This window comes from Bombus impatiens, unplaced genomic scaffold (genome assembly GCF_000188095.3).
Source record: "Bombus impatiens unplaced genomic scaffold, BIMP_2.2 scf_0248, whole genome shotgun sequence".
NCBI classification, from domain to species: Eukaryota; Metazoa; Arthropoda; class Insecta; order Hymenoptera; family Apidae; genus Bombus; species Bombus impatiens.
The window spans coordinates 1,892,863-1,917,461 of NT_176667.1; the positions used below are offsets into that span (position 1 = coordinate 1,892,863).

The 24,599-nt window shown below is 35.9% G+C and overlaps 1 protein-coding gene and 1 long non-coding RNA gene across 2 annotated transcripts in view; one reads left to right on the forward strand and one right to left on the reverse strand.

Annotated features, from left to right (window-relative positions):
* The window catches only part of LOC117151515, a 17,684-nt gene extending 10,284 nt beyond the window's left edge, over positions 1–7,400 (reverse strand). The window contains exon 1 of the long non-coding RNA XR_004461506.1: positions 7,361–7,400. This is a non-coding gene — a long non-coding RNA (uncharacterized LOC117151515). The remainder of the gene's footprint in view (positions 1–7,360) is intronic.
* Positions 1–24,599, forward strand: part of LOC105680592 — a 297,589-nt gene that overhangs the window by 108,862 nt on the left and 164,128 nt on the right. Inside the window, exon 3 of the mRNA XM_024366832.2 lies at positions 11,581–11,631. Coding sequence (XP_024222600.2) covers positions 11,581–11,631 — 51 coding nt within the window. The remainder of the gene's footprint in view (positions 1–11,580; positions 11,632–24,599) is intronic.

Genomic DNA, 24,599 nt, shown 5'->3' on the forward strand with positions numbered 1-24,599 from the left:
CGCGCCCGTCGATACGTCGCTACAGCTTTTTCCGGTTTTCGGTTATCGAACGGCCGCTTCGAACGCACGCTTTACTTCCTACCATTCGCCGTTACACGTTATTCCGCGAGCAGTTGGTTATTTTCGACATTTCGCGCGTCATTGTGCCCAAATCGTGTGGCGCATGAAAGCGATACAAGCTTGCTGAACGCGACGCAATGCATTACGAACTATTTCGTGGTTCGTTCTTCTGATCGCTACATTCTATTCAATTCTTGTCCTTGCGATAAACGTTGATGGAGCGTTGCGATTTTATGGATAATGTAGCGACAATATAGCGCAAGCTCGATGTTTCAGTTTAGCTTATCTTATAGTTTAATTCAGTTTTGTGTAAAGCATCGAAGATGGTCTAACAACTTGTAATTTTCATAATCAATATTTTCATAATTGAGAAATTTGTACTTAATGCGTTCTTCAAACAATTACAGCATCCTTTCGTTCTTTTTCATTTCCGTCAGACACTCTCCATCAGTTTCAATCCACGTAGCTACGTAGCTTAACTAATCTGAACGAAGCGATGCTTTAGTATCGTACCAAACATTTTGTTTTTTGCTTTGGTGTTGACTTTGATGATGAGATTCCAGGGGAATCCGAGAGGAATTTGAAGTATCCGCGATGTTTTACCGGCGTCGTCGAAACTATGGAACAATTTAGTGAAAGCTAGAATTATCGTTGCACGGAAGTAGATTGAACCTGATAGATAATAATTTTAGATATCATGATTCGCGATACGCTTGTTCCATAAAAGTTTCTTTCCTTATATTCTCAACGCGTCTGGTCTTAATTTTTATGAAAAATATGGAACTATTTTTTGTTCTAGCTTCTCAATATACATGTCTAACATTCGTTACAAAGATCCGATAAAAGGTTGGCACAATGGAATTAAATTCCTGCTATTCGGATTTACTTTCGTTGCTTTTGAGTATTAAAAAAGGATTCGCACAACGGGAACAATTTTACCCGTACAAGATCAAATAGGAAGAGATCGAATAAAACGCGCGATTCCATTCCTTATGTTTTTCTATTTCCCATTTTTTATTGCGGTCTGGTACGTGGATGTACGTAAAAAACTTTATGCCATTGGCAGTAAATCGATGTTATCTTTCTGTGAAAATCTTGTAAAACAACATAAAGCTCGCACGCCACGAAAATTCTCTGTCATATCGTATTGCATAATAGAGAAGCGAACGTAATATTAAAGCAAGGTTAGCCGATAATAAAAATATTGATGGCAATCGCTGGAAACGTGGTCCGAACTTCGAAATAAGTGCAAACCACGAAATGAACATTAAAATTTGATTAAGTACGGTTAGCAGGTGAGATGAAAGTAATTTCAGTGAATAATTAATAATATCGATTACAGTTACTGCAATTAGTTAATCAGTTTCGTCATAAATTAAACACCGCTATCTGTAATTTTCCATTGCATTTTATATGTCCACTCTCGCAATAAATTGGACATTGAAAATTACTTTTGAATGATATTATATTACGTAATTATATTAGTTTGATATTTCAGAACAGGCTTATTGAATTCTTTCATAGTCACAGAATGGTAATACCTATAACATTTAATCAAAAAGATACATTTAATATATGTATATTAAAAAATCTGAACATTACAAACAACATAAATAATAAAGAGTTGAAAAGTTAATAATACAGTTGATAAATATTTGTCAGAAATATAATATGAGCGAAAGGAATAAATGTAACCTTTCATATCCTTATTAATAAATGTAACTCATAACATAAATTTATGAAATGAAACGAATGTGTATCATATTAATTCTTGTCTCGAATGACTCGGGGATAGTAATTTTCTTGCATTTTAGTTTCTTCATATTTCTATAATTATCCTTCGTAATACAATGAATTTTTAGAGCGAGAAGAAAATCAATTACTACTTTTTAATATATTCTGTAAAAATTACGAAACCAGCAAACATTTCACCATTTCAGAATTATATTTTTTAGCAATTACAGTTACAAAAAATATACGAAATTCTATGTACAAAAAAATCCATTTGTTTTCGAGTAATTGATTTCATTGTTTAATTCTTCAACAAGAAACGAGTTGAATTTATTTTTTCGTAATGTATTATTACAAAAGCTGGGAATTGAAATAAAACGGTGAAATTTTACAAACAAATCGAAGAGAATTAAAATCACTGTTGATTCTTCTCTTTTAAATATACAACGATCCGTAGAAATATAATTATCGCTATAACAAGCACTACGGAATTATAACACCTAAAAAAAATTAATGGCAAGACAGATGCGTAGGGAAGTTTACGAAATATAAATATTGTTACAAAAAATGGGACTAGCAAGAAACAGATTTGTCTGTAATCAATACGAAATTAATTAAGTAACAATCGTTTCGTCTGTCTATATTTTAGACAATGTATTGTCGGTTTTTACTCGAATTTTAATGGGAATCTGCGTAGAGTTCTTCGTTCGCAATTGAAGTATCCCAACTGACTAATTAATATTCGCTGAATTTCAACAGTATCGATCACAAGAGGAAATAAAATGATTCCATTTCAGCAAAATGAATTCATTTGGCATGAATAAAACCTAGCGCCTTCTCTTACCGTGAAATATTATTAAAATAGAAAACCATTCCCGTAATATTATCGATAAATCGGTAAATAAGAATGAAATTTCATTAACCTTACGGTACCGTGTATTCCTTTACATTTTTAACTAATCGTATTAAAAATGACGAATCTTAATATAACAGTTTAAAAAAATAATATATTTGTAATTTGTAAAAACATCTCGTTTGTAATAATTTCTTTCGGAACGAAGAATTTACTGTAAAACGACCCCTCTTCAACATTCAGGAACTACATTTCTTGACAATGTAAGTTTTTCATGAATTATCCCTCACAATTTTGTACGTTTTAAAAAAGACAGCTGGCTTTTAATGAGATGAAATTAAAATAGGAAGGAGAACAACGCGAATATTATTCGTTTCTCTGTTTCTTTCGCACGATACGAGTGTTTTAAATTATTTCACATTCTGTGTCTTGTACAAGATATCTTGATATTACAAAATTTCATTTGTAAAGAACGTCCTTAAACAGCAGATCTACTGTAATAAAAATCCCTCTCATAATAGTTAGGAAGGACAATCATTTATTCAACACAATTATTGTAAAACAATTATTATAAATTATTATATATTTATATAAACAATTATTATAAAATACTTTTTTTATCTGTTTAAGAAAATTCAGGGCTATTACTACTGTACAACTTTGACTCTACTTTGCCTCGACACGGATTAAGAACTTCGATATGCCACTTTTATTAAATATTTAATAATATATTCGTAATTTCATATAGAATACCCAACCCACAAATGGAAAATTTCAAGAATCGTAAATAACGATTCTACTATTTCAAATATTGAAACAAACCACGGTATAAGTTACTCACAAAAATTGACGGATCATTTCAAAAGATTTTACGAATGAAATATTTTCTGTTACAGATGGGCTTTTACTGTTTCACAAAAAATGTACTAGAAAATAAATATTAGTATAAAAATACTTCGAACGTTTCCAATATCTATCCAAATATTATTTTTATTTCACTCTTCGTAAAAAATTAAGCGTAGTCGATTTCCTTCCAATTTGTTGCTATTATCTTCACGATCTTCCTTTTTTTTTCTTCTTCTATTATCTCGATAGCGTTCGGTGGTAGAGATTCTAGATTGGAGCAAAGTGAAAACGTTCACACCGCTAATGAGGTTCGGAAAAACCCGAACGTGACCGCAATTTTCTTCGAGCGACTATCACTCTAACAATAACATTCGGTTCGAACAGTTTCAACTTGATTTCGCCTGGAATTGAATATCAGTCTAACTTCGACTGGCGATTGCAAAAAGGATTCGTGGCGATTGTATAATTATTCGAATAGAGCATCGTAGGTGGTGGCTGAGTGCTTCCTCCGAGAAGTGGGATTCTCATTTCCTTCGTACGTGACCTAACAACGGATTTTTCACTTACTCACGCCATCATCTACCCCCGTGCCACATTTCATTCGAATAAATTGATTTGTTTTCAATTCTACTCGGTTTGCTTCCAGCTCGAATTACCTACGTTGCCAACCAATAGTGGCTGATAGTTCTTAACTGAATAGTTGACAAAACACTTTTACGCGATCGCGAAAGGAACTTGTTTTCTTATATTCTATTATATTAAAGACAACCTGTCCGATTTAAAACATTATTTTATGTGACTGAAATTTTATTGGATTATATATTAGAAATTGAGGAATCAAAGTAATAAATGGTGTGTATGAAGTGAAGATTTTCTATGTTGGAAATTATAATTGATTTGATAGCTTTAAACACAAAATTGTTCTGGCATTTTCAAGATTTATCACAGTATTCGATATAATTTATAATTTTCCACTAAAAAGTAAATTCATATTTTTCCCACATATCGTTTATCGCTTAAACTCTACTATCCGGAACATGAAAAGAGGTAGAATTTTTTCAATATTCTCGGAGACTCATTCACATAATCTAAGAGGACTTGTAGGAGAGAAGAATTCTTTATCCCTTTGAAATAATATTCATGATTCTTTTAATACAAACGTATGAAACCACGCCCATCGATATTGCAGAAAAGAAAATATTTGAGAAAGGGGCTTTACATACCGAGTATGTAAATTTTCGTTTTCCACACATATATGTACTGTAGAAAATGTTCTGTTGAACGAGCAGAAAAACTGATCTTAAAAAACAGAAAGAAAAAGAAAGATCAAAATTATCTCGACGTTAATCATCTACAAAGATATACGACAAAGATCATTTTTACTTGCATCTTGATAACTTTCTTCTCAAAAATTAAAATAAATTTCTCTATGAAACGCCTCTAAACTCTTGTACCTTAACGACAGTCGCTGAAATTGTCCTTCCGTAAAAAAAAAACAAACTCGCAGACAGAATTCTCGCATCGAATTCTCGCGAAGTTTGCATTTCTTCCGTCGAACCGGCCGAGTTAATTATTTGTTCTTTCGCCGGTACAAAAGGCATTTAGGATGCGACCCGTATTTCGACGATTAAACCACCGATAAAAACGGCTAGAGGAAGGGACAAGAAAAATGGCAACAGCGAGAAAAGACGAGGAGTGACAAAACAAACGAAGAATCGGGCAACTCGAAGGAACCGGACCGGTGAACAATTATCGAAACTGGGTCGAGCTACTTCGAGATTATTATCCATCGGCCAAGCAGCGAGACAATTCGATAGAAAACTCATAGGAATAAGGAATACAGAGGCAACTGATCTGCCTCGCTGCCAAATTTTGGCGATCGTCCGAGCAAGAAACAGCAAAGTTTGATTAAATTTCCGGCTCGTTTGTGTCTGTCGCTGCAGTCATGCCTGATGATTACACGCGTTTTTTATTCGGCAAGGAATTTTTTGCGACGTTACCGCGCTTGAATTCCGCAAATGTCCGCGAGATTACTCGTAGACGAGTCGTTGCCGCCGTTTCGAGACGAACGACGCAATCATCCCGTCATTTAATAGGGAGTCGAAGCAATGAACTTTCGATAAATTGCTCGTTGAAAGGACTACGCGAGCGACCGTACCTCCATTCGACGAATTCTACGTGAAAATTGAAATCGATTTCGGTTTTCAACCTCGTGACGCAATTTTGAATAAACATCCGCGAGTTGGATTAACAAGAATGATTCGACGCAGCCGAAACCCTCGATTTCGTTTATAAATGAACTTCCGGAAACGAGGGTAACACAAACAAATTGCAAGCTATCTCGAGAAATTAGTGTCCCAAGTGTGCCGCTCAATGTAAAGAACCGGGGTATAAGATAACTCGATTTCTCAACTTTTCTGACTTATTCTATCCCTTTCTTCAGGCAGTATAAATTCCACCAAATTGAACCATCGACTAATTCCTAATTAAAACGTAAGTAAACGTACGAATAATTTAACAGTAGTCTGGAAGATGTATTTTCCGTTTCTATTTGATGTTTCTATTTCATAGGAGAATGAAATTTCTATATTCATCATTTGATAACAGACGGTGTTTTTGATAATCGCGTAGGCTTTTATTAATGTTGATTTAAAGTAAGGATTTAATTTTTCTATTTTTCTCTTAAATGATTTTGTTTCTGAATAACGATATGAAATTTAATTATTTTATCGATGGTGAACTTTGAAATAGACCATTTGTACGTACTTGTATGTCTCTAATTAAATGTTAAATATGTTTGTGAATAATTTGTAATTTTGGTTAATTAATGTTCTGTAATATTTGACTCTTCAGTAATAAGTGATACGTCAAATAAGTACAAATATAGCACGTAGAATTCCACTTCACCGTATTTTGCGTAGTTTTCAAGTGTCGCAGTAACCATAATTCGCGTTTACAAACACTGTTGCAATCATTTGACCATATTCAACATTCAACACGTGAACGAAACATTGTTTCGATCGTAGCTTAACGAACTGGATTCGTGAGAAGCATAGCTTCAAAAAACTTGTTTAGGTGATATTGTGACACGAAATACGATTATTTATCTCGAGGATTAATCTATTCTATATGGATTTCAAAGCAAAATCAAAACTACGATTCCATTTCGAACGAAATACGATTTCATATGCGTTGATATTCGATGCATGAACGAAGCATAATGTTGGAATGAAAAATTAAACGAGAATTTTCAATAAAACGACACAGAATCATCGACCTCTATTGAGAAAAAAATTGTGGACATTTTTTGTGCAAGTTTTTTGACAACAAATAACGTAGAATAATTTACGATAATTCCAACAGTCGTAACTACAAAATAATTTACGAAACGATCTATTTGATGAAAAATACAAGCAGGTATAACACTCTTTGACCATCGAAAGAAAGTAATTTAGTTCGTTTTATGATTTTTCACGGTGAAATAACGTAAATTTGTGAAAATTTGTTACTCGGAAGCAAGTTCTAATCGAAAAAGTTTGATCCTTTAGTGAAAGTGACCAAACGAATGAAGCATTTATTTCGGTTTCTCATTATCACTTAATACTTTTTAACGATGAAGCGGACTAAGTAACGTTTCGTGCAAAATAATTACATCGCAGTGTGACAACGCGAGACATAAGTATTTCAAATAATATGTAATTTGCATAACGTTAAACAAATAATTTGGAAATAATAATCGAAGCGTCTTAAATACATTCTTGAATTTCCATTCAATCCTAATTAATTTAAGAAATAATGTAACTAATATCGTTAAAAGTGCAGCGTTGATAAATTATTAAGATAATATTATATTATAATGTGAAAACTTACGAGTCGCGTAGACGAGAACCACAGCATCGGGCGTCACGACATTGAATGAGCTACTGCGTAAGGAATTCTTGGGGAGGCGACGAACGTAATAAACATGCAAAAACTGCTGTAAACGGTTGACATTTGTTGTCACTCTCGTTGTAAAGTCTATGACGTCCGTGAATTGAGAAATCAAACAAACGATCCACTAGTCGTAGCTGATTTGAAAATATTCAAATAATTTATCTAAACGGATTTATTAAACGATGTATAATATTTCAATATTAAAACTGCCGATCTGTAATATACTACTATGTTATATAATCCTATTTTAACAATATTATTATCTCAAAATTGATCTTTCTAAAGACGAAATTGAAAAATCTAACTAACCTTTCATTCTAACAAGTTTCGTAGCTTTGATGTTAAAATTATATATAGCTTTAATGGAGAAATATGTATTATTTCCATTTAGAAATTTGGCTAGAATGTGTAAATAATTTTCTAAACATACGCAAGTATAAGTTTGGAAATAAATCGTGCTATTTATATTTACCTAATAATATTTAATCAAATTTCGTACAGTAACGAAACTGTTAAACGAAATAATTTTAGCAAAGGGCAAATTAAATGAAAATTAGTTACAAACTGACATATTGGAATAGGTGTACATATGTTCGTGGGAAGCATAGTTGTTTTGAAGTAGTATCGTGATATCCGTAAAGTAATTCTGCAAATGGGCAACTGGAAATGCACGGATCCAACCTAGGAAGATAACAGTTGCTGCGGTTGAGTTTGCGACATTTCGACCAATGAGGATGTGTCGTGAAGGACAAGTGTTATTCGTGCTATGCCGAACCATCGGGGTAATTGGACTAATTAGTGGACGCAATTATCCGGAATTAATCGAGATAAACCGCGTAATTAGCACCACGTTCGTTGTTCATCCGTATAGTATCCGTTGTTGATTTTGAATTCTCTCGAGATATGATAAACTGGCTGGCAATCCTCATCTTGTTACTTTTGCCTTCTTAGACTTAATATTTCGTACGATGTTAGAATGGCAATTAATCGAAATCCAAATATCAGGTTGCGGAATTTATCTATTTACGAAAAATTCGAAGATATAAAAATGACGAACTTGGCGAATGAAATAAATTTCTGTTCCATAGATTCGTAAATATCTGTGTTTAGCAAACGTAACTAAAGCAAAAATTACTGGTAAACCTTAATATTTAAGGAGAGATTCGTTTCATCTCCTCAATATTATAAGAATTACTCTATTTCAGGTATTTTGCGTCTTGTGTGCATTCTATGAATTTTTATCTTCAGATTTCGCATCAATACATAAAAGTCTCATTGAATTCCGATAAATTTATAGTAATTTTTGTATCAAACTAATAACAAATGAACTCGTTACTCGTTTCGAAACTCCAACAATGGGCTCAAAACACGTTAATTATACTCAAAATACAATTTTAAGTACAACATTATCATACCAGAAACTTCGGTACCTTGTTTCTAGTCACAACATCACGAAACTGAGATCGAATTCACGCACAATATTAATTTATCATTCGCGTTTATAATCGCACTATAGAAAAGACTTTTACTCGCGATGTTAATCAGAATGTTGAAGTAAGTTTGTAGGATGCTTTTGAAACACAGCGAATAATAAATCACGCTGTTAATTAAGGTCGTCACTGGGTTCGTGTAAGAAAACGGTGAAGTACCGAAGTGAAGTACATTTCGAGACACATTCAAAAAGTATTTTAATTAACGGGGCTCTATTATACGATTGGATTAGTGTTCATTAACGAAATTTTACGAGTCACAAATTACAAATTGTTAGTCCTTGTAAATTCTCTAGAACCAGAGCAAGTTTGATAACATAGCATATAAAGTTCTATGTTTTACAAACTACCAACTAACTCGTTATTTACTCATTAACGAAAGAAACACATTTTTCTCGGAATTTTCCCATAAAAATGATGCAAAACATGACTATATTTGAATGAATTTGGATAACATAGACATACTGCGTAGTAGCTGTGTACGTTTCCAAAAATACTAGAATGTTTAAGAATGAAAATGTTGTATAATGCTCAAAGTTGAAGATTTCCAACTAAAGGTTATGACGGAGCAAATCAACTGTGACATTCTTTTTCCTACAAAATCATCTTAGTCATCCTACATAATTCCTTTGGAAGATCAAAAGTCGGTAATATGTACTTTTCTACAGATGTCTTTGAACATCGACCAAAAAGCACATTCAATTGATTCCCATTATAAATATTTAAAGAGTAAAGAGCATTCCGCGTATGTCCATAGAGGGGAATGCCGTTATCGCGTTCCTTTATGGCGTTCAGAATGTTGTTTCCCCAGCAGCGAATAAATCCGACCGAGAAGGGTGGCCTGTCGCTCTATGCGCAATCTGTCTAGTATAGGAACAAACGATAAAACGATAAATTCAGGGAAACTGTCGAACCGTACAGCATCGTCGTGTCGGCCCGTCATTGCTGGAAATGCGTAAATCTTAATTGGCCAATCGAAGAGGAACGAAGGCCGCGCGGCGTTAACCAACAACCACTCGGTCGAAAACTCGGACGAGTGAATTCATGCAGTTTCCATCTGATGACGAGGCAACCTAAATGCTACCGTAGTCGAGTTAATTTTATTTTAGTCCAATTCGTGCTATTTGCACGTTCAATTAGAGTATCCCTCTTGCACGATCATTTCCTGAATTATAATTAAATTGAAAATATTTATGAAAATTCGTATCTTTATAGGCGCAATTAGAAAAATGAATGTTATTTTATAACAATTAATTTAACTGTTACAATTGATATAATTTGTTAATTTATCGAGTATTATAAAAAAGTACTTCTTCGTTCGAGATGTTTCATATTTCAGGTAGACGTTTTGTATTTATTTCAGATGTATAAGTACATTACATTTAATTATAGTTGCGCTCTTATCTATATGCAAGTCACGATTGGTTAATGCTTGTTTGCCTGCAATCTGGAAGAAAACGCTGGGATTCATAGTTTTGCTTCAAAACAAAACTTGATGAAGAATGGTAGGTCCTGAAAAGCGTTTGCACGAAATCCAAAAATATTTGCGTACGATATTTGCGAAACAGGAGTCGTTTTTAGTAAAAAAAAAAAAAAAGAGAAGAACATTTTTGCCCCTCCGTTTTACATCGCTCTAAAAAAATGTTGGACGTTCTGTTTTCTATCTATCGCGGAGAAAATGAATGCTTCGTTTACAGTTTTCACTGTGAAAGCGAGGGACATTTGTATGCATTGGAAATGTAAATCTGGTAGAATTTATAGAAAGAAGCATTACTGGAAAATATTACTATAACTCTGTGAATGTTACTGCTATACTCTGATTTCAATTACAACCACTTTTTGGCGATAGTAGATAGATTATATTAAATCTGGTAAATTGAATTAAATATTTTGATCGTCAGATACAAGAAGAGAACTTTTGCTCATTGCATATTGTTCATCTGGAATAATAGGTTAATAAGTCTCTTACCAACAAAGATATTTTGCACATTTTCGTCGCTATCAGAATTCTTTTTTTCTATAACAATACTCACAACAACGCGAAAAACATTTATATATCACTATGTATAAAAAATTATTGTTATATAAAGATCTTCGTAGTAGAAGTTATGACTAATTTTCAAGTAATATCGTTGGATTACCAACAACATCGGTGGATTATTAACAACGCTTTGGATTAAGGTTATTGAATTTCAGAATATTTGATTTTATTTTTTCTTTTATAAAATCCAGAATTCAGATTCAAAGTACAAACAAATAAACTATCGTAGTCACCTGTGATCCAGTAATATCAATCGAGGCTCAACGAACTGAAAAATCATTTCCTTCAAGGGAAAAATTGAAGATTTCAGCCAGATATTCCTGCTCTGCAAATTCTTCTGCAAATACATTCCTGCTTTATACACTTCCCTTAAAGGCAACCACCATAGTACCGCGCTCTATCCTATTCTATTATATTCAAGGTAGATCCCATTGGTTTTGCAATTTTCCAAGCAACCTAGTTAAAAAATCATACTACCCGAGACCACTGCACGGCCAAAATAATTAAGGCACCGTGATAAACGCGTCGAATATTAATAGAATTTACAGGCCAGTTCGGCATAATTAATGTTGCGGAACGTATTAATTGCTTTCGACTGACCATGGCGTCCTCAATTATTGTTGCAGAGCAACAGAAGCCAACCAGCCATCGGACTAAAGCAGACGCCGAAGGCGCGGGTAAGTTTTTAAGTTTTTTCATTGCACACAAATAACGTGTCTATCACCTTTGATCGTATTGTATTTTACCACGTGAAAGTCAGATTCAAATAGGACTGTTCGTGGCAACGATCTCGGTACAAACTAGTTAGCCGGAGCTCGTTAGATGTCCGATCGATGCCTACAAACCGGGTTCACCGTACTTTTGGCCAAACAACTTTACCAGTCCCTTCTTCCATGGGCCTCCTTCTGCTTCTTCGGCATCCTCGAGAGAACTTGAAATAGACGAATCAACCCCTTTTCTCTATCTCCCCCTTCTGTTCAAACTATACGCGTGTATATCTTCACGGAGCAGCGAACCACGAAATCGGCCAGGAGGGAACGGGACACGTATAATTTTACGACTTTAGTTTTCGGCGATCCTCGGGCGCTTCAACCCAACCATGCGAAAGAGTGTCGGAAGGGAAACGACGGCATCGTCGTGATGTTCGTTTCTAACTTACGAGCGTAGAATCGCGCGTCGTGAATCGAAATCCGGGTTGTACGTATTACTTTGCCATAGTTTGTCTCTTTATGGAGTTGCCCTGCTTTTGGACGTACCTCACAGCGTGTATATAAATGATTTTTGTTTCGATTGTTTAAACGAAACTGTTAAACGTCACAGCAGGATTGTAGAAATGAATACAAATCTCTCTCCGTGTCATATATGCCAATATCGTAACATAAATGGAAGTTCTATATCCATCAGCTGTCCAAACAACAAAACATCGTAACAAATTTAACGAAAATTAATGTTTATTATTTGTAACGTTCGTTAAGTTGGAAAAAACGATCTGCGTGGAAACGTCTAGTTTCACCTTTTAATGATCGACGTGGTATACCTGTTTCGTGAATGTTATACGATCGTTCGTAGACGTAAAATTACGTAGAATTGAGGCTCGTGTTAGAGACAACTGGCAAGAAGACGCGTACGAACGAACAAAGCCACTAAATGACGTACTCTAACCCGATGACACGAGAACTCGGTTTTAATCCCCACTGGGCCTACTTATTTCACCAGACAGATGGAGACAGAGTGGAACAAAGAGGCAGAGGTTGGATATCAATGTCTGTGGGTAGAAAAATCACCGGGAAAATAAGCGAGACGGAAACAACCGATAGCTATTCGTTACAAACGCCTTCGTGTACACGCGAGACGTTAATATAAGTTATTAATTTTGTGCTTGATCGATGATCCAGGTCGTGAAACAGCGAGAGGAAATATGTTCTTCGAACAAGGGATCGTTAATTATAGGGAGAATTTTACATGAACTTTTCCCTTCCTCGAGCAAGGAAGTTATTTTTTAAACCATAAATAGATTTTTCTCTGAAGGGAAATTATTAAGTAGTTTCATTTCATTCTGTTTCGAACAGAATAATCTTGCTTTTCATTCGGTTACAATCTCTGATGTAACACGTTTGATATAGTGGAGTATAGTAAGTATTTTTTGTTTTCCATTTTTCACCTGTCCCATTTTTTAAATCTTTTGTTTTTTGGCTTGCCATAACCGTCAAAAGCTTTATCATATGATATTGTGAGGCGAAACAGTATCGATCATCCTTGTATAACCTGAATTCCAATAACTATTTGACGAACGTATCATCGTAAATTATTACTTTGAAGAATCGATAATTCGAAGGATTGAATATTTCGAGCACGTATTGCATTCTTTATATGTATGATTTATATGTATATACGTATTGCCACTCTGTACCGCGAACGAAACTCAGAAAAAATTGGTGTTCTATAACGGCAAGAACGACGCTGCAACTAGATTGCTTCGTTTTGCGTCCAAGAAGCATAAATTCCAATTCGATGACAAAATTGCTAGGATGGCACATATTTGGCGCGCCAAGCAAAAATCGATGGAACTTTCAAGACCAACACACTCAACCTTCCAATGGAATCATTTACCACGCTGCAATATTTCCCTTGCGTTTAACTTAAACGGCTGCCAAATTGCTTTCGAATATCTTCTATCTAGTAAAATATTCTCTGCGTATGTTTTAAGATTAAACGCGGGCGGTGACAGTTTGAATATACACAAAATAAAAATCAGTGCCAAAATCGTAATAAGAAAGTTTTATATAGGAATTGTACAAATCTAGCAATAGGTATCTAGAAATAGCTATTAACCCATTAGTTCAAATCTACCTTTTTACTGTTAGTGCCAAAAAAATGTAAAAAGAATTCTGGGATATTTATCAATAGCTTCGCTAAATTATACAGACACGTACGTTTTCGTTATATCAAGTATTTCCAACTTCTTGATAAAAATACAAATGTTGTTTCCTACATAAATCATTTTTCTTCTCCAAGCGATGAGACATTAACAGAACGATATATTTCGGTACAATGCGTAGTTTGATAATGAAGAATTGAAAAAGGAGGATATATTAAGCTCAAATCAAGCTTGTATTAAAAATCACTACAGGAATATGGTTATTGTCCAAAAAGAAATCAGCAATTTTATCCTGGGTTATCGTTAACACGCCATAAAAGCTTTAAATAAAATGAAATTACGAATGATCTCCTCAATTTCAGAAATCCGACAAGTTCATCGCCCTTTAATTAACATAGTGATTGATATCACCGTAACACCTCGCTGCCGAAACTTTAATCTCACGTGATATAATCGATCATTGATCGTATATCATCCGGCTCGTTTTAAATCATTTGTCAATGCAGGAATTAATCGAATACGACGTTCGTTTCTCAGCTATTAAAATTTGCGAACTTTGCCTGACGTTTCTCGATCGTTGCTTCGTTCGAACTGTTTCCGTAGTCCTGGTGCAAATGAAAAGCAGTGGAACCGGAAGGGGAACGCGAACGGTAACGTCTGCGAAACGACGTGAAATCGCGCGGTTCAATTTCGTGAGATTGCTTGTCGAGGCGACTGGTCGAGAGGACCATCCTCGTGGAAAAGAACTTCTTGGAGGCACGAGGGTGCTCGTATTTTTTCCTCCCCTTCTCCCACCCTCTCTCTGTGAAAAGGAAATGCGACCTTCCTCCCTAGGAAAAAGGAAATGCGCAGCCAATTCTACGACAGTCTGTCAGATGCAATCTGGGCCGTCTACTCGTATCCTGCCATGCATTTACCTTTAATATGCCATTCTTTCGAATACCACGCTTCTCTAGGATTGCTTCAAATCTAATGTGTAACACATTTATAGAGATACATATACTAATAGATACAGTGGATTCTGTAAGCTTTGTTCTCAGTATTGCAGAATTGTTCCTTCTTTTTTTATTTTTATTAGTATGATGGATAATTTCGCTATTTGCTTCTTCGAAGCTAGAATAAGAGTTAAAGAATGCCTTTCTTCGTGGCTAGTTTTAACGATAGGTTAAAACTTTTTGATGTTACTGTATTTGTATATTGAAACCTGAATATGTTACATTGAAATATTTTGTACATGACTTACTTTGGAACAATTCCTTCGTTTCTTGAATACTAAATTTCAGAAAATTTTTCGCCTTTTACGAAATTTTTCTGCAATCTTGAAATATAAACTTTATATTTGTTAAAGCGTAATTTCTCTCTCTCTCTCTCTCTCTCTCTCCTGTTCTTTATAATTATACCTTCTAATGAGATCACAAATGGTATGGGAATATTATTTTTGCGTAGAATGTTTAAAACACTCGGCAGTGAAATATGTGTATTTTATAATATGCGATAGAACTCTCGTCTTTATACTTTGTTCCATTTTGTCATCTCTGAAGCAGGCCAACGAACATAGAACCGTCTGTGAATGATAACTACGGTGATCTCTATTAATTTTAACCACTCGATGAGGTGAGATTGTGCCCCGAAGGCAGCACTAACCTTCGTCAAAATGCACATAATACGAGGAGCACACATCTATGCTCTCTCTATCATATTTAACCATACAGATTTCTAATACCTATTTATATGCTAATAACCCTTACCGAGTGCCTTTTACGGCCAAAACTCCTATCTTGCCATTTTCATTTATTCTTTATATTGCCATTTCATGAAAACGATTGAAATTTTATATTCGTACAAAGATTCAATTTTTAATAGAAAAATTATCGTACATGCATTAAGATATTTTGAAAACAGTACACGATAAAATATGTATGTATATTAAATTTTTGAAGATTCTATGATGTTTGAGGTTGGACATATCATGGGCAATGTTTAAAGTCGAACATTGTTAACGTAAAGTTATAACGGAGCAATTTACTATTATTTTTTTTGAAAACAATTTTGAATACGTCACATATTGGCCCGAATATCGCTTTTATTCCATTGATGAGAAATCTTGGCTATGAAAAATATTTACCGATGAAAACTCGCGTAGGGCTTTAAAAACATTTTCGCATTCAAATACCGCTATAAACTGATTTAAGTTTGGTAAAATTTCAGGTAGCTTTTATTACGTTCTATCATATAGGTCCGAAAACAGATAAAAGAGACTTAAAATAAACGCAAAATCGATCCGTTTGATGAAATTATTATATCCAAGCTGCTCATTGAAATTCTGTTTGCTGTTCGATACAGAGTAATTTATATACCTCGCGTAACAGCGTTAAAACTTTACGATCTATAATTAAGCTATATTTTTCCCGCTTTCTCGAAACGTTTTTAAAATCATTTCACGGGCTACGTTCGTTAATTATGCGTTTTATCTTCAAATTTAAATTCACATGCACATTCGAAAAATGTGCTTTAAAGTAAAAGTTATACAAAAGTTTAAAAATTTAAAGTTTAATTTAATTTGAATTTAATTAAAATTACATATTTCAACTAGGAAGAGTATAATATTGTGTAATAACATGCGCCTCTTTGCCATAACGTGACTATACTTTGATAACAAGTATCAATCACCGACTAATTTCACTGCACGTGCATTTGAACATTTCGAACGATGGATGATCGATAACCAACCACGTTTCGGTCATTTAACCCCTTAACTTTCCTTTGCTTAATCGTAGCTGTTTCATTCCTTGCCAGCTCTCTAATCAATTTGCGATCATGCTAACTCGAAAGTGATTTATTACACGATTTTAACGCATTTAGCAGTCCATTCATCAGATTGAAAGATTCTTTGAATCATTTGCTACTTTAAAGCTATCACTCTTAATAACCCCACTATAAATGTCTACACAAGTTCACATTTTTATTTACTATAATCTGAAGGAATATTTGTTTCATTTATTACTTATTACAGCCAGTATTTTATTCCGGATATCTTATATAATTTCTTGAACAAATATTTTTGTCCTTACGGACCATTTTACGTATCATTTTAAAATACAATTATTTCATCCGCGTATAATTTTGATCTTTTTCATTTTTACGCATAAGATATATTTTTTTAACATTTAGTGAGGTATAAATCGATATTTCCATAAACGCGTAAATATCTGCCTACTGATTCTACCAAACAAGAAAATGGAAACTCCACAGATAACAAATTGCTTTTGAAAAGCAATTCGTTGTTTTTTCCAGGTAACAACAGTTCACAATGTATACATGATTTTATTCAGGCCACGCTACCGTTATCTTCTCGATAGTATTTCGCGCTTTCCTACCGCATTACGATACTAGACAACACACTGTACGTGAATGCATTCACAAAATGCAGATCAACTGGCAGTGTAAACCGTCGGTCAAAATATTGTAGGAAGTGTAGTCGCTGCCAGGTGAAAAAAGAATTCGCGTTTCGTCACGGGACTACCGGTGGACTCGTCAGTAAGACTATGCCTTAGACATAGAGGAACTCTCGCTAGGTGCGGTATTTGTATCGTGCGCCCGTATATACGCTAGCAAGACAGACAGAGTCGTTGTCGTCGTAGTAGTCCTCTGGTGTTGGCGGTTGGTACCCGCGGATCGCCCGGGAGGTGTTATGACCGCGTTGATGCCTCGACCTGTCGGCGTCCTGTTGGTACCGATCCGCCACAATATATTCCCGCAAATACGCGAATACACGCGAGAGCAAAAAAGAAAAAAGGACAGGAAACAGATAAAAAAGAACGCTGTAATACGGACAATATTTGATCAATGTTTAACTAAATAATTAAAGGTACCTGATGAATGAAAACCGCGTACAATGAAAAATTTGCGGTAATTCCGCCGTCAATCAACAAGCTTTTCGAAATCGAATCGACGAGCATACCGAACATAATTTGATTTCGTTCATTCGCCAGCTAAAAAGTGCGCTTATTGCGGCGCAGTAATGATCGAACGGTTTCCAACGAACGGGATATTCAAAAATAAAAAAATATCGAAGTAACAAAGAGCGCGAATTACGCTGGCAATTTTTGTTGTTGTTGAACATTTTTGCGTGCCAATTAGCGCCCACGAATTTTCTGCCAACGTTTCAAAATATTTTTCCAATGGCGATAATTCGTTGGGTATTTTCCGAGAAAAAAGGAAGAAAAATAGCTATCACGGGCGATTTTCACGCTGAAATCGCGTGTATTACTATAATGCTTAAATAAACAACACGAGAGACTGTCGAAAAATGAACACGCAAGCGGAGACCGCGTAATCTACAAATATCGAATTCAAATTTGACTGCCAGTGAATTATTCATGAAGCTCGAAACATTTTCGCTACGTATCCTGAACACTGTCAGCGACACCATCATAAGTTATTTCCGCCGCCCCTGAAACTCGCGATATTTTTACAAAATTCCCTATTCGCAAAAAAAGAAAAGGAAAATACAGGATATTATAAAATTTTTTATTTTCATTCCGGTGGTGCGAGTGATTTGTTATAGAACTTTGATAATCTATTGAATTTTTCTGGGAAACGATATAAGTATAGATATAAGTATAAATATATCGTTGACGAATAAGAACCATACTGTAAAGATAAAAGTTTAAATTCTCCATTTGCAAATTAAATATGTGACTTCATAAATGTTAATTCTCTCTCTCTCTCTCTCTCTCTCTCTCTTTCTATGCTCTTCACTGTCGATTGGAAAATTTCATAACGTTGGCGAATAAAAACAACAAAGAACAATTAAAAGACAACGAGGAAATTGCGAAGCAGAATTATACAATACATCTTAATGCAATCTAAAAGATTCTGAAATATTTGATTGTTAAATATGTGCGATATTGCGGTAGAACTTTCTGAACTCATCACCCTCGTTATACCTATCGTCGCTTTATTTCCTTTAGCAACACAATGATTTCCTACAGACCTTCTGACAGGTTTCCCAGTTCCACGAAACTATCTCATTTTCTCTAACATTCGTCGTATCTCCTAAATGGATTCAACTCGTTACGTTGAAGACTCTCTGACCGGAAACGAGGTGACAAAAGAAGATTTCAATTTTGCCGTCCCCAGCGAGCGCTCCCGAATTTTCCAACATTGCGAAACAAAGGTCATTCCACTTACTTCTCCACGCGTTTCCTTGTTTTGTTTCTGCCTCGCCTAGACACATGGATTCTCGACTCTTGAATCAGAGATCACGGCTATTGTCTTTTAGAAGGGCCACGTGCGACTTTCTCTTTTCACCCCCTGTCCTAAACTGAATTTCCCTCTTATTGTTGGTTAAATGGTCAGTTATGGAAGACCATTTCATGGAAGATACGACGCGCTTGTATCTTGCTGCTTATATCGTGCATAGCCTGCAGAAAGTGTCTAAAATTATGCTTGTTTGCGAAGATCCTAGAGGTGTTGTTGCAAGGAAGCTCCTCCGCTGTGGAGTAATTTCGAAACTTATCAATCCCTACTGCACTTTCAGCCAGCGTTTATTGGATGAATCAACCTCAATCTCGAAGTTTAACATGCTTAAGCGAATGATTAGTTTATTCTTTCCAGTTTAAGCATAGCTCAAGCATGATATAAGCTAAGAATATTGAAGTTTAACAAACAATCTTAAATTAAAGAAATAAATTCTAGATATAGCGATAATAGAAATATTTTTATATCGGTGGTCAATAAAAATTTCAAGTTACGCGTCTAATATGATTTCTTCGCCAATATGAGTTATTTTATTCTTATTTCGTATATAAACTATCTAAGATACAAACCACCTAAACTTCACATTTGCTAGAAACTTCCACGATTATTCTTTTTTCCCCTCTGTGTATCTACTGCCTAACCCACAAACTACGAACATTTCTCATAAATCAGCATATCACTTCCTCAAGAATCTTCCCAGCGGAAAGTGTCTGATATTCTCGCATGTCCCACCAAAAGGCACTTTACATAAAAACAAAAAGATATTCTCTGAAACTCGTATATACCATCCTCGTTTCCTCAAAGCTACCAAAAAGCCACCCTTATCTCCTCCATCTTCGTCACACGAGATACCATCAAACTTTCAGTGCGTCACGTTTCATTCGTTCCTTGACGGAGCTATAATACGGTATCCTGCATAAAATCTTCATCCCATTATCGCACGAGAACAGCATTTCACCGGAGTCTCTGTCTCTGTCCTATCAAAATTACGTATTAAAACTTGGATTATGTAATTTGTGGACGATTGCTGTTTCTTGGGAGACAGAATTTATCTTATTTTGTCTTCCGATGTGCCGATATTTATACAATACGCGATTCAATTGCTATTTATCTGATTTAAAGGAGCGTTTTAGTCTCTCACATCTTTTTCATGTTTAATGTCTAAAATAATATCATTATGACACGATTAAATTGATCTTTAAACAGAAATATGCAATAGCAAAGTATTGTCTTATAGCTGTCAAACCTTGTAGAACTATTTTGTTATTTGACAAGTTCTGTATCTTCAAATTGTTCGATTTTTTTATTATAAGACAGATTAAGAAAGATCTTCTAAACTGATAGAAAAGCATTTATACATGTACAATAGACACATAGAAATTTTCAAATTGTTCAAGTACTTTCATGAGCCATTGTATATAAGTCGTCAATCGGTCGTTTAGTCAAACTTAAGCTGACCATATTTCGCCGTACGTCTCTCCTCGGTGTAATGAATTGGCCTGCTGCTAATTACAATTACAAATAGCCGTACGACCTTCCCACTACGGCATCCACAGCCTTCCACTGTTCGCCTTTCATCCCCTTGCGAAACTATATCTCACGTATTTCCGTCTTTATCCTCTAGGATGCGACGCCGACTTCCTATTCGCTGTATACCTAGCCCTTTACACGTATATACATCGGGCTGCACTCATAGATATGCAAATCCTTGGTAACGGAGGCTACAAGCCGACCTGGCTTCCGAACTAAACGAGTATCTAGCTGAATCTCGAAATTACGCGTCTATTGGTTCTGTGGCGCGCGATTAATGCAATGACGTCGATGTAGCTAACATTTTGCGTAATAACTGTGTATGATTTATGGTTGACAGGAGATTCGAGAGTTTATAGTGATGAAAAATACAGATTGATATCGGGAAAGGATGATGGTTCAGTTTGAGTCATGTGTTTGAATTTGTTAAGCAACGATGATTAATGAATTGGATGATTTGGCTCAAATGTTTTAGTATTGGGTTTATTGCAAATTCGGTTGTTCTTATAATTAGAATGTGCAATCTGAGATTTATTTTTCTTGAAAATTCTGACTGCTAAGAAGGTTATTCGATTTCACGCTGTTGCAGAGAATTATGTTAAGAGATAGGTATTAATTATTGTAAATTATCGTATATAAATAATTAATAGTATATGAAAGTAACAGAAACATTTTTTGATCAAAGTAGAAATCAACAATGATCCAAAATTCATAACTGTAATTAAATAATTAAATAGGACCGAATAGGAGAAACTAAAATTTTCAAATTTTTCAACGCTATTATACATGACAGTAATTTTATTCGATTAAACTTCGATTGAATTTCGAAGCTTTCAAAATTTAATAATTCCATCGATAACAAAGTTAAAGCTGCTAACTGTTACAACTATTTTTATAGTACTCGTATACGGGTATTAATTTCATATATCCAACCATCGATCGATAATATCAGAAAATTTAAAATCTCGCGACGATCAAGCTGTCTCATCTTGTACATTTCAAAAATATAGAGCACGAATCGATCTGTTAATGTATGGAATATAAATCAAAGCGCAGATAAACAGAACACTCGGCGGAACGAATGGCGGTTTGTGAAAGGTACAATTCCATAAATCCTGCCGGTTCTACAGCTCTGCGCTGCTTTCTGCTCGTAAACTTGGAAACGAGAAAAAGTGCGTCCTCTGAAATTTCACTAAAACCGAAGCATCGGTCAGGGAATATCTGATCAATTTTTCGGACACATGCCGTTCAACCGGAATAATATTTCTAGTCGAATCGATTTATCGTGAAAAAGAGAAACGCGAGAGAAAAAATGTTCCATCATTCTCAGCAGGGTGGTTCTCTCTGTACGTGATCACGGCCTAGTTCGTTTTGCCCCGATCATTTCAATATGTTCGACCAACTTCTCCAACCTCCAACCTCTAACCTTCTCTCTCTCTCTCTCTCTCTCTCTCTCTCACTCTATTTTCCGTAGATTTCCATTTCGAGTATGAACTGAAGTTGCAAGTCCACCATAAAACTCGATCGACTACATCGTGCCCTCTCTCTGGTACGAAACTGACTTACCGGAAACGTATCGCGTTTTCCACCACTCGAAGCTTCTTTTCCCTTGAATTTCTGATTTCTCCAAGTAGGTACCAGTCGACGACGCTAGGGTGAGCTTCGATTCGAGGGCGAAGGTGCCGGAAGCGACGAGCGGAAAGAAACCAGCAGAGAGGGTGACGAAGAGCAGAGGGCCTGTTGCTCGGCCTTTGTTTTCTACGAACAAATAAACGCGACCCTCCGCTCGATACCGTCGCCGTGAATCGACATTTCGCTAGTTTTCAACCATCTCCGGTGGTACCACCCCCGCTGACGTTCGGCGCCACCCCCTTCTAACCCCGCGACTCACCGCGGCTCTGTGGCTCGAGCCAACGTTCGTTCTTCGTGCCAAGTCTCATCGTCTGCTTCCGGGAAAACGAGCCATGGAAAAGAGATTCCAATTTTCCCATATTTCGCCGTGCTCTTTCCTCCGGACTAATGAAAACTCGTGGCCTTATTTGATGATAAATGCCGTAACGGTTTATAAGGGTGTGTGTGTGTGCGCGCTTAGCCGACTTCCCATCGATGAATTCGAATCGACGGAGCACACTCGTTGGCGGTGAACGACTCGTAGTTGAAATGTTATGAAGGTGCAGGGAGAATATGAATGCTGACTATATGCATAGAGGATTCTACGTGGATTTTTATTAAAACATAACCCGGATCAATTGAAGAGAAATCGTCGTTACGTTTCATGACTCTTTGTCGCTCGCGAATGGTAATCATTCGATGTTCGCCGCCGGGAAATGGTATATTTATCGCGATACAAGGATATCGAGGATCGTTGAAAGGCTTGGATAGGCGATAAAGGAATGATTTACGCGAGTGTGAAAGGATTGTTCGACGCTTTTATGTGAAATTTGATCTTGCTTACTCAACAACAGCAATCCTGTTTCGAAATGCTGTTGAGTAGTTTCTTAATATATTGTACCTATTGCGTATATTCTATTATTCTCTTTTGTATATTTTAAAAAACTAACACCCATTTATATTATACTTCCTTAATGCATTCTAGATGCCCTCATACATATTCTATAACGCTTAAACGAGAGCTCTGCTTATTGCAGAATTTTCAATTACGGATCAGAAGAAACTATAAACGAGTAATATCAGAAAGGGAATACATTAAAGTTCGTTTGCATATAACAACTTGCGGAAATGTTTGCTCGACTCACATGCCAAGACCACTAGCGTACACAGATGATCCGATATTCCGTGTACAAGAATTTTATATAGTATTTTTCACGGTGCTGGAATAAATGATACAGATCTCGATTCGAAAGCTGGATGGACAAAATTCTCAAAAAAACCCAGGTAAAAGCAAACAATTTATAGAACTTGGTCCGTTCTTCCCACTATCCGTGTCTCGTTCGAGTACTACAAGTTCACACACGAAAGAATGAACTGTATTCGCTGAAGTTCAGTTTACCACAACAACTAATTAAAAGATCATTGCAATGCATGAAGTTGCACATTGATAATATCAAAAATCTTATCTGTCATATATTACACTCTGTCGTATATTACACAAACCATTCTTCATAAAGCCGTATAAAAAAAAATTATTCCCTCAAAACCTCCTGCCTGTCTTCGAGGACTGCAAATTATAAATAGAGTCGTGAAAAAAGTACCAAAGAGGTCGTTTCAAAAAGACGCCAGCAAAGGACCAATCTTTCTCTCAATTTTCTCACGAGATCGAGGTCGGGATAACTCTTATTCTAATAAATCCCTTTAAAATGCAAAATGCCACTCTCAGTCTGGCTCGGTGATCGTCCAGAGAAGCTGGCGAACGCACGAAGGGGATTAAATATTTTTCTCTGAGGGAAAGATCCGGTGGCTTTTTGTTCGCGAACCATGTGCCGGTCGTGACCCACGAGGCATTTTCTGGTTTTCAACATCGTGCCTTTTGTTTTGCCCGTCTTCAGCTCCAACCAAACGTCTTCGTTCTCGCCTTTTGTACCTCTTCCTCTGTCTCTCTTCCTCCCTTCTCCGTTTCTTATCCCCCCATTCGACTCTGCGCCTTCTTTTGCTCACCGTCTGGCATCTTTACCTCGTTGCAACTTCTCGCGGCACTTTTTCCCATTTCGACAACGGGAAAAATCAGACAGAAAACGGCACAAGAAAGCTCGCGCACGATGCTGTCAATCTAGGCATGCTTTCTTCCGGCTAGCTTTCAGAGACAGCAAATGCCGGTGATACCGACTTCCGTTTAACCGATAACCAACACCAAAACCTCCTCATCGTCGACGTAGCTTGTCACCTTTCGGCCTCGATTCATCACTTTTTTTGCCTGTGAATCGATGTCAAACGACTATGGCGTCTATGGCGCCTGCTGTGTACACCCGAGCTTTTTTTTCACCAACCACTTGTATCTTCGGACTCGTCTACGGCTCG